This window comes from Macaca nemestrina, chromosome 10 (assembly GCF_043159975.1).
Source record: "Macaca nemestrina isolate mMacNem1 chromosome 10, mMacNem.hap1, whole genome shotgun sequence".
Taxonomy (NCBI): domain Eukaryota; kingdom Metazoa; phylum Chordata; class Mammalia; order Primates; family Cercopithecidae; genus Macaca; species Macaca nemestrina.
This window is the reverse complement of record NC_092134.1, coordinates 17226619-17249042: the sequence shown is the minus strand read 5'-3', so window position 1 is coordinate 17249042 and position 22424 is coordinate 17226619. Positions and strand designations below refer to the sequence as shown.

Below are 22424 nucleotides of genomic sequence, written 5' to 3'. Positions count from 1 at the left end.
CCCACAATCTGTACAATTTTGAAATTCCTGGTACACTGGTCTTAATTCTAGCATCTGAAATGTCACTCCATGTTGACAAGACATTCTTAAAAGTATTTTTCAAATCATCTAATTAAATGGTCACTGATGAGGACTCTTAATGAAGTCGGAATTTGCTTACAAAGTTCAGTAAGGTCAGAGGGCAGACTAGAACAAGTTAAAATTAACCTTCCAAGCAGCGCTACATCATTCCCTTCAAGATAAGCATTATGATCCTAACTATGATGAAGTACACAGAACTGGCCCAGAAGTCCATCCAGACGAAAATGCAGTGAGGATTGGGAAGATGAGGAGAATCTAATGCACTTTTTAGGGATTATCTTCCTCACTGACCTGGATTACGCCAAGGGTGTTAGGAAACTTAACTCTAAAATTAACTTTAGGAAAACAAAGAGATTATAAAACTTAATGGTCATGAAGAAAAAGACTCCCCTATTTTGTTAGTGAAGCAAGGACTTGACAGTAACGAAAGCTGCTCTTCACTGAACAGCACTGAAGTCAGAAGGAATTTTAAACAGGACAAAGACCCTACCGTAGGTTCCCCGTCCTGCCATCTTATGGAACTGCTGCCAAGTGAGTGGTCCCTGCACATGCTGGATGTTCTCCCAGGTCCTGCCCGTGCGCTTCTTTTGGATGGCATCTTGGAGAAAGGGCTGCAGGGACAACAGCATACGAACCACATCCTGGGAGGAGAGCATGCTGATGTCCAGCACTGGAAGAGAATTGAGAAGAGACAGAGAAGATAAGGGGGCTGGCACCCTCCTCTTCCTCGCCATCACCTCAAGCCTCAGTTAATAGTCCAGAACAACGGTATTAGCTGTAGTAGATTCTAAAATATTTGAAATAGGAGTCAGGACGAGAGATATTCTTCTACTAAATTAGAGAAAATAATTGATAATTTAGTATCAAAAATAATAAAAGGAGAAACGGATTACTCTCTATAAAAAAGTTTAATGGAGGAATTGTTTAAAAGTGGAAAAATGGATAGGTGCGACTTTTTAAAACCATGTAAAACTGTTTCCAAGGATTTTCACAAGACAGCTGCAAGTTTCTTAATTATTATATTACTTTTATTTGCAAATATCAATGTTTTGTTTATATGATGAGTGGGAAAAAATGGAACTTAAACAGAAGCTTTTAAAAACTCATTTTAAATGCTCTTAATTGTAAAAATATTTTCACAAAATACAGAATGCATAATAAAGAGAAAGCCAATCTTCAGTGCAGCCAGAGGCACGGGGAAACACAGCTGAAGTCCCTTGAAGACCAAAGCCCTCTGCAGGCATGGATGGGATTCACTGCCTTCTAAATGTAGATGACTTCAGTCCCAGCAGGAGCCCTGGGGAGGGATTTTTAACCTAAACTTTGAAAGTTGTCTGAACTCTATGCAAAACCATGCAAACACGTTTGGACATATGTATTGTTTTTTTCTCACGATGGAGGGTTCATCATGCTCATCAGATTCTTAACAAGGTCTGCCAAAAGAGCTAATTATGCTGTAGGTGATGTGGTGTGAATCTGCACAGCTGGATTCCTGAAGACTTTGCCTTCCTCTTACTCTTCTGGCTGATTAGGGAAAGGGCATGGAAAGAAATCTAAGATTTATCTGCCAACTAAAATTAAAACACAGGATGATTAAGGATTCTTTTTTTTTTTTTTTTTTTTTTTTTGAGACGGAGTCTCGCTCTGTCACCCAGGCTGGAGTGCAGTGGCCGGATCTCAGCTCACTGCAAGCTCCGCCTCCCAGGTTCATGCCATTCTCCTGCCTCAGCCTCCCTTTTTAGTAGAGACAGGGTTTCACCGTGTTAGCCAGGATGGTCTCGATCTCCTGACCTCGTGATCCGCCCGTCTCGGCCTCCCAAAGTGCTGGGATTACAGGCTTGAGCCACCGCGCCCGGCCATGATTAAGGATTCTTAAGACATTTTCAAATGTGTCCCTAAATCAGTAAAGCATAGGTTGCAAAGTGGTGGTCCATAGAATATTTTGTTAAACTGTGGAACAAATCACTCCAGGACATTTCATACACAAATCTAGATTGCCAGCTTCCCCTGAACTGAGAGATCCATATTCCTGCATAATCACCACTTGCTGGAGCTGAGGAGCAGCTGTCCCCTTCAGGCAGGTACCTCATGGCCCCCATCTTGCTGTCTGCCTGAGTCTGACGCAGTGTTCATTGCCTTTTATCTTCAGCCGGTGCTGCTTTTTACATATAGTAAGAACAACAGTGAATACTTCTTGTATTAATGGCTCTACCAAAAGTGGGAAATCACAGACCAAGAGAACCACAGATTTGAGGAAACTAAAAGCAAGCATGTTTCTTATGAACCCTATTCCTGTGCCTGCAAAAGAGAAAGTGAGTTTTGGAAAGACAGCTTAAGGCACTGCCTTTTGCAAATCTGTCTCCCATCTCATTCATTTACATTATCTGGTACTTTTAGGCATCTTAAAATTTGAAATCCAGACCTCCCCTGCAATAAAATGTCCTATTTTTCATCCTGAAAGACACCACCACTGATTCATGCACACAGACTGCTTTTCCATCTGAAGGCCTATCTAGTAAAAGGACTCACCCAAGCTGATCATCCACATTTTTCTTAGGTGAAAGGCTGCATTTTCTTCACTTCATAAATCCATTTACTAGAAACTGATTAAGGGCCTGCTTAAGTATAAGGCACTGTGCTTAAACCTAAGCAGTTATACAAATGAGTACAACCCTTTAATGCTTCCTTAGTCATCTCCACCTCCATGAACGCTTCCTTGATTGGCCTAGTCAGAAAATACCCATTACTCCCCATACTCTACTGACGACCTCTGGACATACCTTTTATTATTTCAGATTTCTAACTGTATTTAAGAATCTTATATAACTTTCTTCCCTGCAAGACTGAGAGTTGTTCAGAAACAGGGTTCCCACTTCATTCACACAACCCTTCCAGTCTGGCCTCTGCTCCCACCACTCTACAGAAACAGCTCTCACCACGGTCAGAAGACATGTTTAATCCTTACCTTAAAATCTTCACTTGTATTTTAATGCCTGTCGATCACTTCCTCTTTCTTGAAACACTGGCTACCCCTGGCTTCCAAGAGCCCAAGAGCCCCTCTATGGTTTTTCCTTCTCCACTTCCTTGATAGGCTCATGCTTCTCTGCCTCACCTATACCTGTCAGAATTTAGCTAAGCTCTACTAGGCCCTCTTCGCATTCTATACTTTTCTCCTCCTCCTCAATGAGCTCATCTGTGCCCCCTTAATTGAAGTTATCATCTATATGCCAACTACTCCCTCTCCCCTGAGCAAAAGGCCCAAGAGTCTATTTGATACCTCTACCTGGATGTATCAAAAGGGATCTTTAAAACTTCCAAACTTCCATAACTCAATTTATAAACTTTCTCTCCAGATATAGTCTTCCTCCAGTGTACTTATTTTTGAACACCACCGACTATCCAGGTATACTAGTAACAAATCTGGGGCTCCTCCTTAACATCTATCTTTCCCCTATCCCCAAAACTAAACCCATTATTGAGTCCTGCAATAATACTTCCTAAACCTCTCTTGAATGATTCCGCTTCTTCTCCATCTTCAAAAGGACACTAAGGCAAGCTATTGTTTCTTACTAGGTCTTCCTCAATAACCCCCTAGTCTCCCCAAATCCATTCCTGCCATTTTCTAATCCATACACAGAATTACAGCCAGTGCACACGGTTATTTTTCTTTTCTAACTACACAAATCTGACGTCAATGTTTCTTCTTAAAATCTTTCAATGACTTTTTATTGCTTTGAGCAGGAAGACCCAACCCCTAGCGTGCCTCTAAAGAGTCACTGTAATCTAGCCCCTGCTGGCTTCTAACCTCGCTTCAGCTTCTAAAGGCCCCAACCAAGGCCTTTCCCACTTGCAGCACCTTCCGTCTCGGACACATGCCTTGCTCCCCATTCTCCTTCCTCAGTTAATGTGTACTCATCATTGAGATTCTCCTTCCTCAGTTAATGTGTACTCATCATTGAGATCTCCAAACAAATGTTACTACTTCTTCAACAAAGTCTTCTCTGACCTTCAGCCTAGAGTGCCCCCTCTATCCCATGCTTTTATCACTTATAAAATGGGTTGTAATAATATGCGTACTTGTGCAATGATTTAATTAATGTCCACTTCCAGAATAGATCAGAAAGTCCATGAGGGCAAGTGCCTTGTTTCTTTCAGTAGCCATTTTATTCCCCATGATGCATTGCAGTTTAGGCAGTGAATGAATAAGAAAAGGAAATAGCAAGTTGCTTGGCACTCTTACAATCCAACTTCGAAAACGTTTGTCAACTGGAACTTTCAATAATACAACCAGTTATATGTCCCAGTAACCACAATGCAAAGTAAAATGTGATTTTGTTATAAGAGACGCAACAGAGGGGGGAACAGAGAAGGGAGAAGAGACTCTGCAAATGGGTAGAAGGAAGAGGTTCCTTGGAAACTTGATCTGGAAGAATGGTGGATTTAAGCGTGCTAGAGCGTGCAAATTATCCGTCTCTAAGCTCCTGACGACTCTGACACTCATCGGTCACAGGTTTCCAACAAGGACTGCTTACTTATGAGTTACAAGAGGAAAATTTCAGAAAACAATTACTCTTCTCCAAAGGTGTTTCAATATAAAACATTCTCCCAGTCCTTAAGTTGAGGATGAAATAAACATAGCTCTCACTTTAGGTTCTTTTTTTCCCCCTAAAGACATGAAATTAAATCTTTTTGTCAAATACAGTAAAGAAAGCTTTTAAGTTATGATCATACCAAGATACTCCTCAAAGTAAATTTGTGTTCTGGGACACCTACCATTGCTGTGAGGCCAAGAGTGCACAGTGGCACTTCTCACCAGAGCTTCGTCCACTTTTCCACCAGTGGGGTTATCCACATACTGCCGCCCCTGCTCCAACGCATTAAAGCATTCCGTCCAGTAATCGTTATTATCTGCTTGCACCCGGTCATAACTCCAGCTTACACAGGGAAGAGTTTGGCGATTGTTAGAGGAAATGTAGTCCAGGAAACTCAGTGAAGCAAAAGGTTGTGTGTGTTGATTCTGGAGGAGGAGGAGAAGGCTTATGGGTGGCTCCTGGGGTTTTCTGGTTCCTTCCACCTGAGGAAGGAAGGTGGACTGACACATCATTAGGCGCCTCTCTGCAGCCTGACCAATATCAGAATTCTTCCCAAAAATATCCAACTCATCTTCAAGGAAGAGTCCCGAATTGTAGCCAAGTTTGCGGTTCATAATCGCACTAAACCCACAGGTACAGCGGTACTGGTCCTCATTGGAAGAATCGGGGATGTAAAGCCCGACATCTGCCCCTTTGATGTTCATGTTGCAGGCACAGATGCAACAGCTGTCAAAGTTTCTGTCTTTAAAGATATTCATCACGGAATCAGAGAGAATCAGGGTAACATAGAGGCTGTGGGCTTCGGGAATTGGTTGCATGGTGGCGGGCTCCACAGAGTTGAGGGGCCGCGTAGTAGAGGGGGTGGAGGCTGGTGACCCTTGATCGGTGCTATCATACTTAACAGACCCTTGACCACTGGCAGTGCCCCCACCTCTGGGAGTTCTTGGGGTCCTGGGGGTTCGTGGTGTGGGGACAGAGAAGCGAGGGGTTGCTGGAGATGGTAGGACTCCTGCCCCACTATTGCTGGCTGGGGCAGCGCTGTTCAACGTCACAGGTGTGTTCATCTGTGGTGTGTTCAGATAGTCTGGATCTGCTAGGCTCCCAACACTAGGCACGTTACTACAAAAAGAGAAGGCACCAAGTAAGGAATGACAGCATGTCACAGATGTTGAAGTAGATACACAATCACCCCACCCATGTACTGCATGTTTCTCGTTTGTTTCTGCTATCACTGGTATACACTGGTATATTTAATTTTCTCTTAAAAGAAAAAAGATACAAATGTCAGTGCAGTGTGTAAAGAAGTAGTAAGGTATGAAGAATAATTCAACAAAGCACTTTCCTTCTACTTATTCCACATAGAAGCATCCTCATCCTAATCTCTTGAAGGAACTTTTACTATTTTTGTAAGAAAACATGGCACTGGGTTTGGTCAATGTCATTTGAAAAGTTGTAACTACTAAATGGAACTTCACCTATAAGTTCAGACACTAAATTAGCCAGAGGACCACAGGATGAAATTTCCATCTAATTTGCAATTACATTTTTGTCATTTTTTTTGAATCTGAAAGTCTGCCAGTGTACTCGTTCTCTGAGGCTATAATCTATATATACTATCAAAGTAGTTATAATCAAATACACATGAAAATTTAACATTTCTCTAATTTTCAAAATGCAGGCCTATCTAGGCTTACATTTTTATAGTAATGAGTGACCAGGAGGGAATTACATTTTAGGTAGCCCATTTACCAGTACTATACTACAACTGATAGGAATATTACATATGCGGCTAAGAGGCCTCAGTATTAATTAGGTGGTTGCACAGAAGTGTATCAGAGTTTCCAGCTTCCAACAGTTTTCTGTGGGGTGGTAAGCACTTCATTTTTCACTTTTCAATCTGTTATGCATTGCATACAGTGTAATTATTTTAGCTGCCCAAGACTGATTGGGCTATGGTATCTACTTTCTCATAAGCAGTGACTTCTTTTTGGAACAGCTAAACAGAAAACACTGACTGCAAGGTTCTGCTGTTTCATTATCATAAAACATTGTCTTGATATACAGTTGGCCCTCTCTACCCACAGGCTCCACATCTGTGGATTCAGCCATATACAGATGGGAAATCAAAATAAAAATACAACAATTAAAAAATACAAATCAAAACAGTAAAGTACAACATTTATATAGCATTTACATTGTATCAGGCATTACGAGTAATCCAGAGATGACTTAAGGTATACAGAAGGATTTGTGTAAATTATATGCAAATACTCTGCCATTTTATATAGGGGACTTGAGCATCTTCAGATTTTGGTATCCGAGGGGGTCCTGGAATCAATCCCCCAAGGATACCAAGGGACGACTGTACTTTCTTAGATGTGTATGTATATTAGCATATGAGTCCATTTTTTCTACTTAGAAGGTATCAAAAGAATAGAGATTTTAAAAAATTCTTAATATTCTTCTATATATATTAATACTGTACTTAAACCAATGCTCCTCCAATAAACTACATATTCAGTTACTTAAAATGTGAAAGAAGAATGTCATAAAGAAATGTCTCTTCAAATAATTTTCTTGTGATTTTTAATTAGTTATGTCTAAACTACCAGCCTAAAAGTCCAAATCAGGCACTGTAAAGAAATATTAAATCTGAGGCACAGTAGTATCTTTGAGTACAGATTAAAAAAAAAAAAAAAACTTGATTGGCAATCACTGCTCTCTTAGAGACCAAAATAGTAAGTGTGTAATAATGATCTTTAATTGGACTCCTTTCAAATTTTCCTGTTCAACAAAACCCTAAAATTATTATGCAGTTCAGATCAGAAAAGGAACTATGAGTACTAACTGAAAACCTGAAGAATTAAATTGCTCCCTGGGTAGTAAGAATGGTTTATCTTGTAATCTGATTTTTCCCATTTAATAAAAATGAACTGAGTAGCAACCCTACACTAGAAGCTGGAGAGTTGAAAGTGAAAAGGAGAAACAAAAGGTGGCTCATAAGCAAGCGATTGCAGGGGTATTGCGTGTGACAAAGGAGTCCACGGTGATGGCGAGCAGAGACCACAGCAGGATTACACATACTCTAGAAACATACTGTTCCAATAAGGTAGCCACCAGTCCCCATGTCCTAAATTTAAATTAATTAACATAAAACAATTCAGTCTTGGTCTCACTAGCCACATTTCAAGTGGTCAACACCTGCAGCAGGAAGCTGGTGACTGCCATAGTGGACAGTGCAGACAGGAATCACCTTCACGCCAGGTGCAGTAGCTCATGCCTATAATCCCAATACTTTAGGAGGCCAAGGCAGGAGGAGCACTTGAACCCAGGAGTTCAGGACCAGTGTAGGCAACATAGAGAGACACAAACTCTACAACAAAATTTCGTAAAAATTAGCTGGGTGTGGTGGCACGTGCCTAGAGTTCCAGCTGCTCAGGAGGCTGATGTGGGAGGACTGCTTGAGCCCAGGAGGTCAAGGCTGCATTGAGCTGCAACTGTGCCACTGTACTCCAGCCCGGGTGACACAGCGAGACCTTGTCTCCAAAAAAAAAAAAAAAAAAACCCCCAAAAAACAAAAACAAAAACAAAACCTTCATCACATAAGGTTGTACTAATAGAGCCAGTTAAGAACACAAAGAATCTTTGGGATGGCAAATGAAAGATGTAATAGATCTAAATAATGACCTAAATTATTTAAGCCATTATACAGCAAAAGCTTGCATGTGACCTTTTTGGGGAAACCTGTAGGCATGAAAGAGATTAAACTGTTGAATGGGTTCTTAAAACTGCTATGTCATTTATTAGCAACTGTATGTGCTAAGCTAACCCCTTATGCGTGCACCAAGGTGTTCCAGCTGTGTTGTGCCAGGATCTAGCTGAGTAAGCTAGAGTACGATTGGAGCACAGCAGCAGCACACCAGCCAAGTGCTCAGGGTGCCTTTCAGCACGCTCTTTATATTGCTGGTGCATTGTTATTTCCATGGTACTTCTACAATCACTAGTTGCTGAAGCACTGTGAAAGTCCTGTGTGGGAGGCAGAGCAGGATTACTTCATTTTAAAGGGAAGACCCATGTAAAATGGTCATTTAAGGTCATGCATATAATTTTTACAATGCAGGAATTTCAGTATTATAATACAGTAACTGTAGCTTCCTAAGTCTAGGATTCCTCTGTACTTTTCTGTCACAGTTTTTCTTTCTGACACTGACTTTATATACACAAGCAGGAAGCCTTGTTGTAACATTAAACTTAACTTCATCAGGATGATTTTACAGAAGGTCACAAACTTGCAGCCCACAGGCTGAGGTGGGACCACAAATTTGTATTATTAGTTCCTTAAGCTTAACTTTCTATTAGCTGACAACATTTTAAAGAAAGGAAAACGTACAAAAATCCAGATTTCAAGTGACCCTCAAAAACAGCAAGATCTGACCACAATGACCCCAGTCCTGCCTGACAACAACCCTCTGCACTTGAATAGCAAACATCCCTTTAAATGGGGTTTCACACTAGACTTCACTTGCTTCTCCTCCTGTCACCCACAATGGTGCTGAGCATCAGTAGTACCAACGCTTTTGCATTTACCCTGTCCACTTCATCTATATGCTGCTTACCTGACCACAGCAGAAATCTGAATTTGTGGTCTTTCATATCATTCGAATCACTTTATTTATTAAGAAATTATTTGTCACAGGGAAAACTGATTCCATCATAGTTTAGCCTATCTTTGTTTCTGTGATAGGGTCTCACTCGGTCGACCAGGCTGGAGTGCAGTAGTGCAATCTCAGCTCACTGCAACCTCCGCCTCGTGGGTTCAAGTGATTCTCCTGCCTCAGCCTCCCAAGTAGCTGGGACTATAGATACACGCCATCATGCCCAGCTAAATTTTTGTATTTTTTGTAGAGACAGGGTTTCGCCATTTGCCCAGGCTGGTCTCAAACTCCTGAGCTCAAGCAACCCATCTGCCTCGGCCTCCCAAGGTGTTGGGATTGCGGTATGAGCCACCACACCTGGTGCTAGCCTGTCTTCAACATATTCAGAACACTTACATTGGCCCACCATTGGGGAAATCATCTAACTCAAAGCCTGTTTTACAATCAAGTGCGGAGTATCTCGTGTAATTTATCAAATACGGTACTGAAAGTGAAAAACAGAATGGTTGTATGGGTTCTTGAAGTACAGCGTCTCCTGAATGTGTATTACTTTTACATCATCATAAAGTCAAAAACTCCTGAGTAAATCCATTGTAAGTCAGGGACTGTCTGTATACAAAATTTCATTTAGAAAATAATGCACATTTTCCAGCACAAAATAATTTGCACAAAAATATGAATGACCAATAAAGGAAGTTTCAAATGATAAGCTACTTGTCATCATTTTTTTTTCTTTCTGAGACAGAGTCTCACTCTGTCACCCAGGCTGGAGAGAAGTGGCGTGATCTTGGCTCACTGCAACCTCCACCACCTGGGTTCAAGCGATTCTCCTGCCTCAGCCTCCCGAGTAGGTAGGATTACAGATTCCCGCGACCAAGCCCAGCTAATTTTTTGTATTTTTAGTAGAGACAGGGTTTCATCATGTTGGCCAGGCTGGTCTCAAATTCCTGACCTCAAGTGATCTGCCCGCCTCGGCCTCCCAAAGTGCTGGGATTACAGGCATGAGCCACCATGCCTGGACCTTGTTATCATTTTTAACAAACACTTAGTTAAGATAAAAATTCCATCAAATATGGCAAGTAAATGACACAATGCCTATACATACTTGTAGCCATCTCTAATGAAAGTGGCTGCAGGGGGCATGGGCAGTTGTTCAATTTTAGGAGGAATTGCCCATGAAGGCCGAAACAGACAGGCATCAGGTATCTTCAGAGGTAGCAAACAATGGCTCGGCAACATCTTCAGTGGAGCAAACATGGAGGATCCCATAAAAGGTTGAAAGGATGGAACTTTGTGCACATATGAAAAGTCCTATGACAACAAAGTGGGGTCAGTGTTAATACTGGTAAACTCTGTAGAACACACTACAGTGGCATAGTGCTATCATAAAAACAGCAACCAAAATGATCGTTTTTCAGTATTTCTCTCCTTTGATCACTAGAAAATGCTAACACAGAAATGTTAAATCAATCAAAACACACTATTTAATATGCTCACTGGTGTGCCTCATGTTCTAATTAAAAGGGTTCTTAGGAACTTATGTATATATGGCACATAGATGATACGCCATTTTAAAGCAGATGTACATGAATCCACTTGGAAACTGCTCTGCCCTGGAAATGTTAATATACTGAATATTACCTTAATTTCCTCAGGCTTGGGACTTCCTAATCCATCCTCCACTTCCATTTTGAATTCTGTGAGTTGTGTTGAAACCATACTGACCATAGGGCTCTCCATCATGCCTAATGCTGTCACTGTCTCTGAGCTGATCCCATCTTTATAATTCATCACAGGAGAAAATGCAGGATGCTGTTCCAAAGATGGTGGAGTGGGAAACATCCTTTGCAAGTCTGCAACTGCTAAAAATAAGAAAATAAAAAAATTGTGTTTAATAGGAAGGGCTTCTAAAAAGTCCTAGTTTATAGGCAGGCACACTGTTTGGCACAAAAAATAGTGCTAATTAAATTATCACATCAGTTCACAAAAGAATATTAATAATGGAAGTCTCTAAGAAGAAGGCCATCAGCAGAGAATTACCTTTTTCTGGGTCTTGTTTCGCTTTGTTTCTTGAGACAAAGTATCACTGTATCGCCCAGGCTGGAATGCAGTGGTGTGATCTTGGCTCACTGTAACCTCTGCCTCCAGGGTTCAAGCAATTCTTGTGCCTCAGTCTCTCAAGTAGCTGGGACTATAGGCATGTGTCACCATGCCTGGCTAATTTTTGTATTTTTAGTAGAGACAGGGTTTTACCATGTTGCCTAGGCTGGTCTCGAACTCCTGGGCTCAAGTGACCCGCCTGCCTCGGACTCCCCAAGTGCTGGGATTACAGGTGTGAGCCACTGAGCCTGGACTTTTTTTTGGTCTTTATCACCAACTTCTTGATGTTTTATGGTCTGGCTTCACATTAATTCAGTGAACAGTCTACATAACTTACCTTTTTCTTCCAACAACTGACTCCCTGAAAAGTCTAAGTAGAGAAATTAAACAAAGTGGAGGCAATTAGATAGTTACCACTACTAAAGTTCTATCCCTGCTTTCAAGTATGCATAAAATATTACAAAAAATAAAAATTGTTTGGAGCCAGACTTGTGGTTTATATATAAGAGGATTACTCAGCTAGTTTGACAAATCCACTACACTTACAGCTGCTCTTTTGGTGAAACTCACAGCTGCTCTTTTGGGGAAACAGTTCCATATTTTTTCCAGACAGGTATTAAAATCAAACTTCACAGTTTCTTTTAAGAAACACTTAAAACAGCAATTCTGAACTCCTTTGTTAAAAAAAAAATTCCTTTAATACACCTGTAGTAAAAAATTATCACTACAGTAGCTCATTAAGGCACTGATTCTTAAAAAGGAGACCTAATGAAAAGCAAGTTGTAGTTGTAAAATTTGGCCACTAGGGGGTGGCCTATGCAGCAAATTTTGTAAGTTTGGAGCCACAGGTTTTTAAATCAGTGATTTAATGTACCAGTTTCCTATCCTATTGCTCTTTCCAACTTCAAGATTTAAACAGACCAATAATAACCACTGAATCGACTAAGATCTGACTCCTAGCTCCAAATCAGAAATTAACACTGAGCAACCGTACCATGCACATTATGTATGTAAATGTACATTAAATGTACCATGCTGTGCTCCGGGCTACACAGTCCAGGTGCTGGGGACACAGCTCTGCCGTGGTCAGGTCACTTCCTCCCTTGGGGCCTCGGTTCCTTCATCTAACAGGGAAGGCAGTGCTAGATGGCTGATTCTCAACGGGCCTACTTGCTTTGCTTCGTTTGTGGGGAGAGAGGAAAGCTTTCAAACATCTCAGCATATGGAGGCAGAAGAAAAGGTGAGAACTTCTGGATTACATAATCTTTACTGTGTTTCTAAGTGAAACAACTGTATAATCCTAAATCCTTTAGCCTCTCTTGGCCTGTGGAGCTATTTGCAAAATAAGGAGAGGGAGAGGCCAGACAGCAGGGTTGTTAATTCAAATATTCATTTCCATTAGCGATGCTCCACAGCTACTTATTTTCTGTAACAGGAATCTGTATCTGATTTCATTACACACAAAAAGTACCTGCTGCTTCCAAAAAAAAAGCAGAAGTAAAAACTCCAAAAATCCCAAGTTGATCTTCAAGGCACCTTAAAAATTTATAGAAGTAGAAACAGGAGCCAAGCCAAACAAGAAACTGGCAGAGAACTATCGGAGACCCTACATAACCGATACATTCTGAGGTGGAAAAACAGGACTTCAAATGTAGCAGGAACCAGATCAGTAAGTTTTCTTTAAAACAAAGTCAAGATCTTTAATATAAAGTTAGTCTACACTGGAGGCCAGGTGGGGTGGCTCACACCTATAATCCCAGCATTTTGGGAGGCCAAGGCAGGCAGATCATTTGAGGTCAGGAGTTCGAGACCGGTCTGGGCAATATGTCAAAACCTTGTCTCTTAAAAAATACAAAAATTAGCCAGGCATGCTGGCAGGAGGCTGAGGCACAAGAATCTCTTGAACTGAGGAGGCGGAAATCGCAGTGAGCCGAGATTTCGCCACCACAATTCAGCCTCGGTGAAAGAGCAAGACTCTGTCTCAAAAAAAAAAAAAGTTCATCTACACTTGAAATAAATCCATCACCTTTAACCTTTAGTCCCTATTCCTCCTCCCAAGCCGAAGAACAGCTACTACAAAACTGTAACATAATTTGTGTTATATTTTAAAACATTAATTCTGCTTCACAAAATCTTCAAAGTCACATTGCCATAAATCTTAATAGCCAATGTAGCTCTTTGTGAAGTAGAGAAATTGTATAAACTCTTTAAGTTAAAAGGGTGAGATTAAACATAGCCTTTTTTTTACTTACAAGTATCCTGATATGACACAAAATTTCGCAAAAAAAAAAAAAAAAATAGTTCTATTAAATTTGTTTTTACATTTCCTCTAAGAAACATAGTAAAAGCATTTCCACCGACTTAGGGTTAGCTGACTTCTTTGATCTTCCCGAATGCATGCATATATCTCAGTTTTCAAAGCCTCAGCCACCCTGTTAATTTTTACCAAAGGTAAACAGAAAACACACAAAAAAGCAGAGATGAAATTCTACCTCCGAGAGAGCCACTTTACAAAGTGGTCTTTATCGTTCTTACTATCAGATATTCTGAAGGAAGACTCTGTCTCGCTTCATTTTCCTAATCTGTAAAATGGGAAAAAAATCTACTTCATATTTTTTGAGCATATTAAATGAGATAATGTATGCTCAGAAGTGAACACTTTCCTGCGAACATCTAAACATTCAGTAAATGATGAAGTTAGTACAAATTAATTCTCCCTCCCAAACCTGGATTGGAAAAAGATGGAACTACTGTCAAGTTATGGGAATTTCTGAAAATATATGACCCTAAGATGATCAAAGGGAACTGGACTCAAAAGTGGGTAAAGCAGAAAGAACACTGAGACTCCAAGAAACACTTTGGTCCTCCAAAATAGAAACATGATTTGTCTGTTCAATTTTCTTCCCAGAAAATGGCTAAAGCAAGGGTGGAAACAGCCACCAGGACGGACTGCAGGTGAGCTGTGCCACCCACAGTGCTCTGCTTTCTCCCATCCTGCCGAGCCTGCAAGACCTCTGCACTTCAGCGGGAACTCATAAGACACCCACCTGCTCCTGCCCAGCACTTCATGTATTCATGCACAGGATGGAAGACCTCCAACAAAGCAGCATCACTGATTTCTTAGTGTTCTCCTCACCTCAGAGCATATGCCCAAGTCCCTTCCAAACAGTAAGGACTCTTGGAAAATAAACAAATGAACCAACCCCAAAATTCAACTCTTTCCTTTTGTCTATTCAAAGACTCATACTCTAAACTAATGTGCTTTCAAATACAAAAATTTGTAAGAAAGTGGTTAATAATAAAATCTAATAAAAACATGTTTTTACTATAACACAATACTACCTTAACATAAACTTCATACTAAAGTAAACCTATTTGTCACTGTTTGTTGCTGTCTTCAGCATTACATTCACAAATGAATAATTAGGAACCTATGCGTTCCAACACAATATCCACTGGCCACATGTGGCTACTGAGCACCCAAAATGGGGCTTGACCAAACAGAGATGGGTTGCATGTGTAAAACATACACTGTATTCCAAAGACTTCATACAAAAAAAAAAAAAGGTAAAATACGTACAACCATTACATATATTTTTATAAAAAAAGTGAAATGCTGCAATAATTTTATACTAATTACATGTAAAAATAATATTTTGAATCCTTAAATAAAATACTGTATATTATTAATTTTTTTAAATAGCCACTAGAAAATGTGAAATTGCACATGTGGCTCTCATTTGTGGCTGGCTTTGCATTTCTACTGGACAGTAGAATTAATGTCTAGAATTAATGTTCTAGACATTAATTTTGCTTTGTTTCTGTTTTGTGAGACGGAGTCTTGCTCTGTCGCCGAGGCTGGAGTGCAGTGGTGCGATCTCGGCTCACTGCAACCTCTGCCTCCTGGGTTCAAGCGATTCTCCTGCCTCAGCATTCCAAGTAGCTGGGATTACAGGAAAGACATTAACTTTTTTTTTTTTTTTGAGATGGAGTCTTGCTCAGTCACCCAGGCTGGAGTGCAGTGGCACGATCTCCGCTCACTGCAAGCTTCACCTCCCGGGTTCACCCCATTCTCCTGCCTCAGCCTCCTGAGTAGCTGGGACTACAGGTGCCCGCCGCCATGCCTGGCTAATTTTTTGTATTTTTAGTAGAGACGGGGTTTCACCGTGTTAGCCAGGATGGTCTCGATCTCCTGACCTCGTGATCCGCCTGCCTCGGCCTCCCAAAGTGCTGGGATTACAGGTGTGAGCCACCGCGGCCGGCCGACATTAACTTTTATGATACATTTGTCTTCCCACCTCAGTGCCCAAAAAGCTTTTGCTGAGATTAAAATATCTTGCCAGGCTATTTTCATTGTCATTTCTTGGGAGGAAATACTGTGTGTTCCCCTGACTCCCCCACCCCATCCCACAAATACATATGCTCTCACAAATACAAATTTATATATATGCTTTGTACACATTAAAACGATCCTCTGGATTCTTGCATATCTGGGTTTTCCTGGTGTTAATATTCTGTGCTACATTTCAAATTCATTCATTTTTATAACGTGTACTTTATCATAAAATTTTCAATTTTGAGTAGCTTCTTTTTGAAATAATTCTTTTTTGGATAGAAATGAGAAAAAGGATAGAGCACACAATATACTTCACTGCGCAATGCCGCTAACTAGCAGGATGTCTGTGAGTGTAAAGCCTTGGCTGAGTTACCAGACATTCTAACATTTCACATCGCTAGGTATCATGTCATGACAGAAAGAGTAAATGATCAATTGATTCAAAGAGGAAAAACATCTGACCTACACACACCTATTTTAATACTGTTTCTTTCAATCTGTGATGTTCCGTGTTTGTGAAATTCTGCAGTGCAGAGTAATAAAACAAGAAAAATGTTTAATTTAAAAAACTACAGCAACTGGCTGGCTATCATTATTCATTTTCACCCATGTCATGCTTGAGAAAGCTTTGCATATTTTAAAAAGCTATGGATCCACTAAAGCTGTCAAAATCCAATCTCTGTATACTTCCCACTTCTAGATTTGAGTAAATCAGCACTACATTTATAGGTTCATAAAGCTTTTTGAGTCATCCCTATGACATGGTGGTTTTTCCCCTCAATTTGTTCTCATTACCAGCTGAAGTTAATGAGAAGGTGTTAAAGAATGATTTGCAATGGAATTATGTTTCTGCTTCAGAGTATCCACATAAGCTACCCTGACTCTCTTTTCTCTTGTAGAATGATGTGGTTTCTTAGGGCAAAGAATATACTCGAAAAAAGGAGGTTCCTCTCTTTGTCAGCATATATAATAAAACTAGTTGATCTCAAAAGGAAACACAAAAACTTCAGTATGCATCTTGAAAAGGATGATTGAAATCAAATATCCAATATCCTTGAGTGAATTACATTTATAAAAACAGAAACATTTTACACAGTCTTATAATAGACTACCAGTTTGAAAAATCACTTGTGCAGCATTTATTCTACTAGGAAAGGACTATTAGAAAAACAAACCTGAAACGTGTTTTTCTACATTTTAAGTTATAAAAAGCTAATTCTTAATTGGAAAACAAAGGAAAGGAATTCAAATTAAGACGGTTTCTGTATATGATTAGCTGCCTGCCATCTCAGAACACCAATTTGTACAGGTTTTAATTCACAGTTAGAATTCTGCCAAAAGGAAGGGGAATTTCAGATAAAGATAAAGCACCACTGAGTATGAGCATATTATATCTAAGTTATATATAGGCAGCGAGCCACAATGGCTCGGTCAAGTTTCTCTACTTACTTGGTGGATAAGGAACAGCAGCTCTTCCATCCTTCCCAAGAGGTCGGTCTTCTGTCCCAACTGTAGGAATTTTTGATGGGCGCAGAGCAGGTGATACAGCCTAAGAACAGATGATGTTATTAAAACAGAGTGATGTGTATATAAGTATGGCAGCACTCAAGTATTTCCTAATGTATGTCTATTGGCAGATGCCTCTTGGTAGAAGCGTTTACCAGCTGAACTTCTGGAAATACCAACAGATAGTGAAACAAAGGAGATGGTTACAAGCTTATCAAGTGTAAGAAACAGTGAGTTGAATGGATCTTGTGAGGGCAGATTGTGCCACCAAAGGAGAGCTTGCAGACCTTAAACAATTCTTCCCTCCCAAGTCAATTTTCACAGACACAGTGTTACATTAGGGTGGTGCCTCCAGTAGTAACTGACAATTGGTCTGGTTTCCCTTATACTTGGAAGCAGGCAGCTAAAAGGCATAATCTCAAGCCCTCCAAATCTTTTTTTTTTTTTCATTTATCACAACAAACTATGTATCTTTTGTACCTAGTTACAAAAAGTAACTATCAAAATATCAAAATTGATCTTCACAAAAAAAACCTTATTTTGTAAAATTATTAAAATATTCAGAAGAGGTTTTTCTCTATTATTCAAAAACAAACCAAGTGCATTATTGTGCAAGATTATCTTTAACATTAAATGAATTGGTGATGAATTAAAATAAAATATAAAATAAAGCAAAAATGATTTTTACAAATAGAAGGCCTTTTATTTATTTAAACTTATACAATGTCACAACATTGAAACGTAAAATTAAAATTAAATTCAAAGACACTTGAGATGACAACTCAGCCAATAGCCTCCCAACTCCATTTACAAGTAGTAAGATGGATTAGCAATATATTCTAAGGTAAACTGCTCATGTGATTAAATGCCTGATTAAAAATCAGAGTAAAGCAAAAACACTCAGAGAAATGAAAATTTGATTGAAAATGTCCAATTCTCTCCTTTGTATGGTAGTATTACTACAAGTATATTCCCAACAGTTAAACATTTCCTCATTAAGCCTAACAGTAAATCATAATTTATACAAAGAATACGTTCAGTGGCCCAGAGCAGAAACAATTACCAGGACGGTGGCCATGAACAGATCAGGCAGGCCACTCCACAATGCTTGCTCTGTTCCATTTTTTCTCCTCCTTTGACTTGTACCTCCTTTTCTTTTCATATTTGATTCCCATCACCACTGCCAAAGCACCTATCCTAACCCTCTGGATCTTTAAAACCAAACCCAGGCAGCACTTGGCCTCTGGTGGATAGTCAAATTCAATGCCTGGATCAGCAATGAAGAAATGAGTCATTTCTTCTACCAGAGTTTTTCACATTGTCATGTCCTTTTCCTTCATGTAGCCACTGTATAAATTCAGATTCTAGTGTTCTAATCCAACAAAAGTTACCAGATTAGAGGATTCCTGCTTTCTGTAGATCAGACCCCCCTGCCAAAAAAAAAAAAACAGCCCTTCTGCCAGTTCAGTTCTATACTCAGTAGCCCTCAGAGGAATGCATATTGATAAAGTTTAAAATTCAAAACTTTCCTAGACCTATCAGTCTCTAACCATCATCAAAAAAACAGACCAATGGTCTGCTCCTTATCCCTGAGAGCTAATCTAGTTCATTTTTGTTGCTTAATCAAAGCTCATTCCACACTTAATGTCCCTCCCCCATTCCTCTCAATGACCCCAGTCTTTCCACATTTCAAGTACAACCCATTCTCCCAGGCCATTATGATCTCCTCATCCTCTAAGTACTTATAACAGTAATGGTGTATAATATCTGTTAGATACATTTTATTTTAAAGTTAGAATGGGCTTTAGAAATGTTTCCTACTTAACTTTCAAGCCTTAACTTAAACACTGTTCCCATCACTTCGTACCTGACTGTCCAGCAACTTCAGATTCAGGTCTATTACTGTACTCACAGCAATAAGTATACTACAACTCTATGTGCCATTTCTCCTTACGTCTGTGAGTCTCTCAAGTATAAGGGTGGTAATTTAATCATCTTTATAACCTCAATTATTAGCCTTAGTACCACCACAAAGGATTTAACCATCAATTAACAAATGTATGTAAAATGGATGAATATGGAGGTAGATAAGTGAATAAATGAAAGAAAAATAAACTAATAAGCTGAGCTTTTTGAAAACAGAGCCTATCTTATTCATCTCTAGGTCTCCCAGAAAAAACAGACACTTGTATTTGCCCAAAGGTACAGAGTTGGTTAGGAGGACGAGAACACACATTTCCTGACTCTTATTTCAGCTGATCTCCAAAGGATTATAATAATTATTCTTCTCTGTCATTTTAATCATACGCTGCCTTGAATTATTTAACTTCTATGTATATAAATTCTATTCCCCTATAATGATGCCATGATCTGAAAAAGTATAAATCATATTTGCATATCTAACCTCTGACTTATTAGATGAAAAAAAGTTATATGGGCATTACTTTAAAAATCAAACCTAAGGGACAACATAATACATTTCTAGTGGTCCTGTGATATTTAGAATAATTTATTAAAATAAATGTGAAAGATTTTAATATGTACAACTGGAATACACTAATGAAAAAGATCCTTCAATGAACAAAACTCTAGAGGTGGATAAACTACGCTAATAACCTTTACAATGTTTTCCAAGTATACAAACTTTTTTTTATACAGCGTGACTAGACTCCAGTATACAGACATTTAAAAAGAACATTCAGAACCCGAAATAAGAGCCCCCAAATTCAGGAGACCAAACTATAAGGAAATACTACAACACTGACATAAAGTCCTTTCACGTAGCAAAATTTTTGTGTATGTAGCTCTGGCAAACTCACCCCAAGTTCGTCGTCATCAGAATTATCAAAGATGTTGTCTAAGTCATGCAGGGAAGGTGCCAAATCTGTTACCTGCGTAAGGCTACTGGAGCCAGCTCTGCCAGCAGCGTTATCCTGCCGGACATCTGTAGGAAAGGAGGCAAAAGACACAGAATAAACAACTCCACCAAGCGCAAAGGAGTGGGGAGAGGACACGGATCTCAATGAACATGACCTGCCTGTGAGTTTTTCCCTACGGTTTTAGTTAAATTTAGAGATAATTATTTCCAAATATGTTTATCAGTTTTGAAAGGAACTGAAAAACAAACTATGAAAAATATATTAAAGATGAGAAGAAATTCTTATTACAATAAGAATAAAATTTTACATTGAGAAGCATCTCCTTTGCATTTTATTTTAGCAACAATCCAAGTGAGGCAAATAATCATTGTACACACCTGTTTTAGTAGCAGAACTGAAAATAGACATGGCATTTTTCCCATCAGGCACCGGCGTGGAATGACCTGGTGTAGTGACATCCTTGGTACCAAATCCATCCTCTGACTGTATAATAAATTCAGCCAAACAAAACACATGAACACCAACCCAAAGTGTGAAATATGAGGGAGAACACAAAGAATTAGAGGGTAGAATGGAACTTGTTATGAGCACAAGTATGATAAACCATGGTCTATGCAACCAAAGGAAATAAAAGATAGGTCCTTTCTCTCGAATTTCAACAGAACCATGAGATCCCCACTTTCCCCTCAATCCTATGGGGTATTCTGAGTGAATCGGTGTTTTATGTCTAAGCAGTACTGGTGGCAGTTGATTACAGACCTGCCATGGTGTTAGAAGCTGCCTTTAACAACATTTTAGATGCTAAATTATAGATTCAGCTGTCTGGATCTAGGGAGATCAGTATAAAACAATCTAAAAAGCATTCCCCTGAACCATACTGGCCTCTTATAATTGTCTTACTTCCTTGATTCTCAAGAATACCTATTTCAATGGCCCAGTATTTTAGAATGTCTGAAAATTTAAAATTAAAGACAGCAGACACAACCAGTACTCATTTTTATGATGATGAAACCAGTAAAATTAATACTGATAGTCTATGGGTAGAGTTGATATTAATCCAGAGAATACATAGGTATAGCGCTTGGCACAGTAAGGATAAGAAGCGCTCGATAAACTGTATATACATACTGTTACCAACATTTTTTCCTTTACATTTTGGGTACTTTTGAATAATATTTTAAAAGAAATAGGGAGCATAGGCCAACAAGAATTAGCATATGAGAGGAAACATGCACTGTACAAGCTATAGTCTGGAAAATATGAGGCTTCATTTATGTTCGGCTGACTTTTAAACAAAGGTGAGCCATGACATAAAAAGGAACAATACGCTGTTCAATACAATAGTACCAAGAGCATGAATATGGGGACAGAGCAATCAGGCAAGACTATCTCAAACGTTCTGCCTCCAAAGTCTTCCCACACATGTTGTACTGACATAGATAGAAACCCACACCATGCTGGACTCTCTCTCTGTTAAATGGTACCTTATTCTTTTTCAGGGAATCTTTCTCCGTCCCTTGTTTGCATTTCTTGTTGGCTGTAAAGATGTATTTTATGTCACCATCTTCGAAGGTATATGGGTCATTCACTTCTCCCAAACTGTCTCCAGGTTGTTGCGATAGAGGCAATGGGTCAAGGAAGTGGAGTGGCTGCATCTGGGGCTGTTTGTCTTGCCAGATTTTAAACCGTTTGTTAGGTTGTGCTAAGAGTCTAAAAGACAAAATGACAATTTAAACAAGATAAACAAGGTTAAATCAGTTTCTTTAAAAAAAAAAAAAAAAAAAAAAAAAAAAGCATTTATGACTTAAAGCATTTACAAAGCTTAAACTTTTTGTAAAAACAACTAAAAATTCACCGATATAGTTATTTGCTTTTACAGTTTATATTCATGATTAAATAAAAATTAGTATACTTTGTCAAGAATGTATGTTTTTGTCTCTGAGTCCATCGATTCCACTTAAGAGCACAGGTTCTCAGGACAGACTGCCTAAGTTCAAATTCCATGTGTATCATTTACTAACTGCATGGCCCTAGTTTCTCAGTTATAAAATTAATAGAATAATATGGTACAGTGAAGATTAAAAGAGATAATCTATGTAAAGTTTTAGAATGGGTGGCTCAAAAGAGCTATAAATATTATACTAGATACACGACACATACACCTGAATGCAGGCAAAACCTTCCTCAAAAATGTCAACATACAAAGAAGGCACTGATGGCAATATGGAAAGTCTCATAAAGCTGTATTATTTAATTAACAAACAGTAGGGCAAAA

At 39.2% G+C, this 22424-nt stretch overlaps 1 protein-coding gene across 5 annotated transcripts in view; it reads right to left on the bottom strand.

Moving 5' to 3' along the window:
* LOC105495270 (mediator complex subunit 13L) overlaps nt 1–22424 on the bottom strand; it is a 317806-nt gene that overhangs the window by 27880 nt on the left and 267502 nt on the right. For 4 of the 5 annotated variants that reach the window (XM_011764584.2, XM_071071010.1, XM_071071011.1 and 1 more), the window contains 8 exons: nt 21634–21859; nt 20527–20632; nt 20090–20214; nt 17214–17313; nt 10970–11190; nt 10434–10639; nt 4855–5792; nt 572–751 (listed from right to left, as the gene is read on the bottom strand). In XM_011764584.2, the coding sequence (XP_011762886.1) occupies nt 572–751; nt 4855–5792; nt 10434–10639; nt 10970–11190; nt 17214–17313; nt 20090–20214; nt 20527–20632; nt 21634–21859 (2102 nt within the window). The remainder of the gene's footprint in view (nt 1–571; nt 752–4854; nt 5793–10433; nt 10640–10969; nt 11191–17213; nt 17314–20089; nt 20215–20526; nt 20633–21633; nt 21860–22424) is intronic. The other variant, XM_011764594.3, reaches the window with a different exon arrangement.